The following is a 7934-nucleotide window of genomic DNA, read 5'->3' as shown; positions in this document are numbered from 1 at the left end:
CACCTGCACTCCTGTCTAATAAGAGATGATAGAGGTGGTGGGGGGAGGACACTCTCCTAGTAACCCCTGTATATGTATATAATATGTATTTACTGTCTATGCCATGGGTTCCCCCACACGCATGAAATAGCAGCGAATGCAGCTACTACATGGCACAGTGCAGAGACAGGCAGCAGTCACAGCCATTAGACAGCCCCTGTGCAGTGCAGAGACAGGCAGCAGTCACAGCCATTAGACAGCCCCTGTGCAGTGCAGAGACAGGCAGCAGTCACAGCCATTAGACAGCCCCTGTGGAGTGCAGAGACAGGCAGCAGTCACAGCTATTAGACAGCCCCTGTGGAGTGCAGAGACAGGCAGCAGTCACAGCTATTAGACAGCCCCTGTGGAGTGCAGAGAAAGGCAGCAGTCACAGCCATTAGACAGACCCTGTGCAGTGCAGAGACAGGCAGCAGTCACAGTCATTAGACAGACCCTGTGCAGTGCAGAGACAGGCAGCAGTCACAGTCATTAGACAGACCCTGTGCAGTGCAGAGACAGGCAGCAGTCACAGTCATTAGACAGCCCCTGTGGAGTGCAGAGACAGGCAGCAGTCACAGCCATTAGATAGCCCTGTGGAGTGTAGAGACAGGCAGCAGTCACAGCCATTAGACAGCCCTGTGGAGTGCAGAGACAGGCAGCAGTCACAGTCATGAGACAACCCCTGTGGAGTGCAGAGACAGGCAGCAGTCACAGTCATTAGACAGCCCCTGTAGAGTGCAGAGCCAAGCAGCAGTCACAGCCATTAGACAGCCCCTGTGGAGTGCAGAGACAGGCAGCAGTCACAGTCATTAGACAGCCCCTGTAGAGTGCAGAGACAGGCAGCAGTCACAGCCATTAGACAGCCCCTGTGGAGTGGAGAGACAGGCAGCAGTCACAGCCATTAGACAGCCCCTGTGGAGTGCAGAGACAGGCAGCAGTCACAGCCATTAGACAGCCCCTGTGGAGTGCAGAGACAGGCAGCAGTCACAGCCATTAGACAGACCCTGTGGAGTGCAGAGACAGGCAGCAGTCACAACCATTAGACAGCCCCTGAGCTCCCCTCTCCCGTATATAGAGAGTTGGGGGTGACGCATGCGCACACGCCGCCCATCCAGCCTCCCATCCTAAATGAGCCTCATCTGTTGGCAACTGTTCATTTACCCACCCTGCTGAGCTCCTGTGCCCTGTTCCTGGGCATCTCCCCGGCAGGATGGCCCCCCGGCTCCACCACCCTGGACAGTGACTACTTTTTGTGTGGGGTGAGGGGAAGGGAAAGGGGGGATCCTGATGGATTTGGGTGCAGCTGGGCTGCAGATCTCCGGGAGAGGAGCCCACTGCCCAGGGGGGCAAGTTTGCAGGGATTGGGAGGCACACTCCGGGGGCCTGGCACGCTGAGGGCACGGGGGGCACCTTACCCACACCCTGCCTAGGAGAACCTCCTCATCTCCCCTCTGCTGTGGATTCCCATAGAAGACAGGAGTGGCATCGGCTCAGTGATGGAAACACCACTCAGTTTGGATTTCTGAGCAGTTTACTGGAGCAGAGATTCCTCTATACCGGTCTCCTCATTCCTGGGGATTAGCAGAGCGGGCACCATGGTCCTGGAGAAAGTCTACTTCATCCTAGAAGGTAAGAAACTGGGGTCCAGGTCTGGGGGTTACACACCCCAATATATAGGAAGCTGATGAGGAGGGTGAGCGCTCATGACATGGCCAATAATACAATATAATACAATAATGATCACTTGTGTGCCCAACATCAGGCACACCCCTGGCAGCATCTGCCCTGCCTCTGAGGCTGGCATGTACTGGGCATTGTATCACCATGCTTGTGGTGTGATGGGGATGCACTCAGCTGCCTGGTATATACCCCTGTGTATGCCAGATACGTGCACCCCCTCGTCAACAAGCCTCCATTGACTAGTTGGTCTTAGACTGCCCCCTACTGGAAAGAGCTTGGTACACTCCTTGGTAAAGGTTTAGAAGAGGCAATGGGTTACCTGGGGCTCCACAGTTGTGGAATTAGGGAGTCATGTAATAAAATCACCAATGATCAGCTTTGCTCTCTAGATCAGAGAGAGGCAACCCATTTAGCTTCTGGTTGGCACGATATGCTGGGACTTGTAGTTCCCATCTGCTGGAGAGCCACAGGTTACCGCAGCCTGATGTGGGCAATCATTCTGCAGGTTGTGTTGCAGCAGAGAGCGCTAGATAAATGCCAGGCTATACATGGGGGCTCTCAGCCCTAATAATGTGCAGGTGGGGGAGATGCTATTTACTGAGAATGCAGATTTCTGGCAGCAGAAGGTTAATAGCTGAGTGATGATGAATTGCTGTAACCATTGCTAGTGCATTAGGTGTCCAGAGATGTGTGGATGGTATGAGCAAACTTTCCAGGTGTTCCAGTGTATCTCTTTAAATAATGACTCGGTGTCCGGTATATATCTTATAAAGGCTTAATAGGAGACCTGCCTGTATGGCTGATCCACAGTCTGTGAGCCAGGCACATCTGCACCCTCTGCAGAAGGAGCATCTTCTCCTATTCCACAGGGCTTTCCAGCATCATAGGAGGTATTAGCCATGATTCAGTGTTACTGGATACCATGAGATGGATGTTACTTAGCATCATGAACCCAGGAGACAGATAGTTCCAGATGAGGTGATAGAGGGGGCTTCTCACTCCCCCTTCATTGTGTGTTATAATAACCTCTAGTGTAGAGGAAGGCATCGGGCAGCTCTTCAGCAGTTGGGGAACTACAAGTCTCAGCATGCCATGACAGATAAAGATGTGCACCAGGTGGCTCTTCTCGTGGAACTACAAGACTCAGCATGCCATGCCAGCTAAAGGGGTGCGCCAGGTAGCTCTTCACCTGATGTGGAACTACATGTCTTAGTATGCCTTGCCAGATGAAGAGGGTCCCTGCCTGATGTAGTGGATATTAAACGATTCTCCTAATTTACCTAAATAAGCCAGGTAAATATATTCAGGACTGGTGACAGAACCTATAGTCACAGTGGTCTGGTAAAATGTGTTAAATGAATCCAGCTTGCAGGATTATCCTGATTAGATGTAAATATAGCAAGATGTGCCCGCTCAGAGGTAGGTGAGGGAGTGCCCTTGAGACCAGGCAGCTGTCTAAGGCTGCACAATATTTGGGGCAGCGACGTGTCATTTTCTGGCTGCTGCAGTTGGCGAAGTTGGTACCTTCCCAGCTTGTTGGTCTAATAGTGGCTATAGCTTCGGTACACAGTACGTGGTCCTATGTACATAGAATGACTGTGGGGGGTTGTATAAGGCATGATTAATGCATAATTTTAGCTACCGCCTTAGGCAGCAGAATACATATACAGTTCTCTCCTGGGCAGATGCAGGTCTCTGGCGAAGCTGGTAATTTAATCATCTGCAATTAGTACAAGAAGGAATGTTCTGTAAAAAGGAATTTTGGATGTTGCGGCTGGTTCAGGGTCACAGGTTGGGGTATCTCTATGTCTAACAAATGGCAGGATAACAGGACAGTGTACATCTCCCCCTGACCATGTGATAATGGGATATATTACACCTTTGATTTAGGATCTATACATTAGTGTACAGATTTCCTAGGCAGTAACTATTCTCTACAGCCAGGATTAAATACTGCTTTTGGAGCACAGCCCTGATACAGCCTGACCCAGCAATGTATATTCTATAAAGTGATATGTCACTGATCCATCCGCACACATTGTGTACCCATCAGCATAAGGAAATGAGGAGGCTGCTGGTTCATGGTGATAGAACATATTAGGATATGGAGCATAAGGAAGGACTTTATCCTAAAGACTGTTATAGCAATATTTCCATTCCTCCTCTTTTATGGAATATTCCCCAGTCTTGTCCATATATTTGTTCTAAGGACTCACACAGTGCGATCTGTTTTCTGGCACAACCGCAGGAAAGAGGGGGTCTATTTACTAAGTCTTTGATGGATATAAAATGAACAGAGTTAAAGTACCAGGCAACCAGCTCCTAACTGCCATGTCACAGGCTGCGTTTGAAAAATGACAGGAGCTGGTTGATTTGTATTTTATCTCCATCGGAGGCTTAGTAAATAGACCCCAGTGTGCAGTGTCTGCCATACACGCATTCTTGTGCCGGGTCAGAATGGACTTGACTCCCTCACGCATCCGCCTGCTCAGGGTGTGGGCAGCATTGCATAGTACAAGGTGTTTAATGTGATTATTGGAGTCTGAGAGATCATTATCTAGTAGCTGATAGTGAATAGGGCTTAGCTCTGTCGCCAGAGTCTGCCTTAATATCGGATCTGCCTTATAGAAGCCACATACACTTTCCCCATCACCGCTTATATCCCACTTTCTTATAGATCATTGTCCTCCACACGTCTTAGATTGTAAGCTCACTGGGGCAGGGACATCCATACCTTCTCTTTTCACATCACGGCATGTTTTTTTCTATGTATCAGGGTCCCCTCATTGTACAGCGCCCTATAATTAATATAATGATAAGTTAAACACGCTGAAGAGATATGATCCATTGGTGCAACACTGTCTTCTGTTCATTAAATAAGGTAGAATAAGACTAAACAGGCTCCGTCAGTGCTGCCTGATAGCCCCTCACCAGTGACTTCAGTGCTTCTTTGTCTTCCATACATGAGATACAACGGAAGCAAAAAATAAATAAGTTCAGTAGGAGGCAGAATTGTATGGGCAGATCTCGGACCCCACTACTGTACCACGCAAGTAGAATTTTGTCCATAAGTAGTAAAAGCGATTAGTTGGCTGCTGTAATGTAATTACTCGTTTTACGTTTAAATCCATCTCACTGTTGTATAATGTTTTCGCAACACTGTTTTTTCTTTCATTATAATTAATGGTCAGGTAATAATATTCATTGTGTAAAGAATCCTAACTTAAAAACAAAACAAAAAACCCCCCCACGTGAATATTGCAACAGTCCCTCTTGTATCCACGCAACTCACTTATAATAATAAGGACAGTCCCGGCCATTACATGATGTAACACGGGACAGAGAGAAGATATAGAACAACCGCAGCTGTCAGTCACTTGTCAATGTGAGGGGTGAGGCACTATGTTCTGCAGCAGTGGGGACCGGTGTGCCTCCCAGATATTGTACATGAGGGACATCAATGACATTCTAGGCAAGGACTTTACCCAGGAGTGATTTATCCATGACCGGGGCTGCGTCCTCCAGACACATCTTCTCCACAAAGCCCCTATTTTGTCCAGACTCAGATCTTGTTCTTCTCTTACATCCCGTAATGCTTATATGGCAATTATATTTGTATTTCAGTGAGTGTTCCTCCTACTGGGTGGGGAAGGATGATTGCCGGATTCACATTAGATGGATTGCTGTGTATTGAGATATGCACCTGACCGTGGCTGGTAGATAGGGTCTGTATGAGAATGGACCCGAATATATTCATACCATTCTATGTGACACGCTTTCTCCATATGGAATGGGTATGATATGCCGGCTGTCGGGGTGCCACCTGTGAAAATACCGACAGCGGCACCCCGATGGTTGGTATCCCGAAAGGGGTCGGGTAAGTATACTTACCCTCTCCCCTTCTCCCCCTAACCCTCCCTACTTGTAGCCTAACCATCCCGATCCCGCACCCTAACCCTCCCCATTAGTGCCCAAACCTAAGTCTCCCACCGTCGTGCCTAACCCTAACCTCCCCAGTGGTGCCTAGCCCTCCCCCCTAGGGGTGCCTACCCCCCCCCACAAATATAGCCTAATGCTAACCCCGCTATGCTACCTATACCCCCCCCCCCTCCCCGTGACAGCTAGGGGTGCCCTTCTGGATTCCGCCGCCAGGATTAAGATAGTATTTTGACTCCTATATTAAGTCCCTTGTCAGGCTTTTCCATGTCTGGATTTGGACCGGCGACATCGCGGCCGCCAGTCTCATAACTACATCCTTCTCCATATATATACTGGTTACATTAGGCTGTTGGTAAATTTAAGCAGCTAAAATAGATAATAAGTAATAACATGGATATATACCTCTTTCTATGTCCTCTCTGCAGAGTTCTGACCCAGGCATGTGCTCAGGTTATCCTATGTAAATACAGTCCTGCATCTAATATTGGAGCCCTGAATAACACTAGGTGGGTAACTAGAAGGGACAACACAGGATCACATAGGTGTCCAATTAGGATTAGCTGCTGGGATGTAACTGGATATATTGGGTGGGTCAGGTGGAGTCAGCTGACGCGCCAGTGTTCTAGTAAGCACTGTCCGTCTAACCGTGATCCCTCCCTCTACTGCCTACCCCCCCACAGCCTAACCCTAACTTCTCCCTAGTGCCTAAACCCCCCTCACAGCCTACCCCTAACCTCCACCCAATACCTAAAACCCCCCCTCACAGCCTAACACTTACCTTTTCCTAGTGCCTAAACCCACCACAACCTAATCCTAACCCTGACCTCCTCCTAGTGCCTAACCCCCCTTGTGCCTAACCCTAACCTCCCCCTTGTGTCTAACCCCGCCTCACAGCCTAACCCTAACCTCTCCCTTGTGCCTAACGCTTTTAATACTGCCTAACCCTAACCTCCCCCTAGTGCGTAACCTCCCATTACAGCCTAACCCTAACCTCCCTCTAGTGTCTAACCCCCCCTCACAGCCTAACCCTAACCTCCCCCTAGTGCCTAACCCCCCTCACAGCCTAACCTCCCCCAGCCTAGCCCTCCCCTCCCCCTAGTGCCTAACCCTGCTTACAGCCTATCTCCCCCTAGTGCATACATGCCTACTCTCCCAATTTGTCCGTGAGCCTCCCAAAAATTGGGTGACGCTCCTGTCCCCCCAGAAAAGCCCCGGCCGCACCCCCCAATGCCTCCCCCACCCCCGTGCTATGCCAACATGGCTGCTACCTCCTGGAGGGGCCAGCCAGAATGTCGGCAAGCATGCCTTAATGCCTAACCCCCCTCACAGTCAAACCTCCCCCTAATGCCTAACCCCCCCTCACAGCCTAACCCTAACCTCGCCCTAGTGCCCAACCCCCCCTCCCAGCCTAACCTCTCCCCTAGTGCAGTGATTCCCAACCTCGGTCCTCAAGGCACACTAACAGTCCTGGTTTTAGTGATAGCCATGCTTGAGCACAGATGGTTAAATCAAAATAACAGAGTTACTAATTAGGTCACCTGTGCTCAAGTATGGCTATCCTTAAAACCTGGAGTGTTAGTGTCCCTTGAGGACTGTGGTTGGGAACCCCTGCCCTAGTGCCTAACCCCCCCTCACAGCCTAACCCCCCCCTCACAGTCTAACTCTAACCCTCCCCGAGTTCCTAACCCCAATGTTGACATTGTGAGACTGTTGTGATTTCACATCTTGATCTTTTCTATGTTGACATTCTGAGAATGTCGACATGTTACCTGTCGACATTTCATCAATGTCAACATCATAACTTGTCATTGTGGTGTGGACATTATGAATGTTGACCCTTAGACTGCATCCCAGGTCAAATCTGGTCCATCCTATCATCTTACTAACATACCCAATATTCGCCCTATGGCTGGTGGGACCATTACCAGGTATCACAGTCATTCTGTCACGCTGGTCTGGGGGCAATACCTTTTAATTCTATATGAGACCCTACGGTTTTAGTACAGCAAAGTAAGCTGAGGGGGGCTTTTATGAATTTACAACTGTGGGAGGTATTTATCAAACCTTCTAAACAGGACCAGCGGAGGTGTTGCCCATAGTAACTAATCAGATTATAGGTATCTTCTATCTAGTACATTCTGTCAAATGAGTGGTGGAATCTAATTGGTTGCTATGGGCAACTCCTCCACTGGTCCTTTTTATCAGGTTGGATAAATCGACCCCCTGTGTAAAATATTGATGCTCTTGCTTTTGTGGTTCAAAAATAGTGGAGCTCACAGCAGACAAGCAAAATGCAG

General features: G+C 49.2%; 1 protein-coding gene across 1 annotated transcript in view; it reads left to right on the top strand.

Moving 5' to 3' along the window:
* The first annotated feature begins 971 nt into the window (after window positions 1-971).
* The window catches only part of NETO2 (neuropilin and tolloid like 2), a 44201-nt gene continuing 37238 nt past the window's right edge, over window positions 972-7934 (top strand). The window contains exon 1 of the mRNA XM_088458980.1: window positions 972-1647. Within this exon, the coding sequence (XP_088315106.1) occupies window positions 1614-1647 (34 nt within the window). The 5' untranslated portion in view covers window positions 972-1613. The remainder of the gene's footprint in view (window positions 1648-7934) is intronic.

The sequence above is a fragment of the Taudactylus pleione genome, unplaced genomic scaffold (assembly GCF_031769625.1).
Source record: "Taudactylus pleione unplaced genomic scaffold, aTauple2 ptg000885l, whole genome shotgun sequence".
In the NCBI taxonomy this organism is placed as follows: domain Eukaryota; kingdom Metazoa; phylum Chordata; class Amphibia; order Anura; family Myobatrachidae; genus Taudactylus; species Taudactylus pleione.
This window is presented reverse-complemented; position numbering and strand designations above follow the sequence as displayed.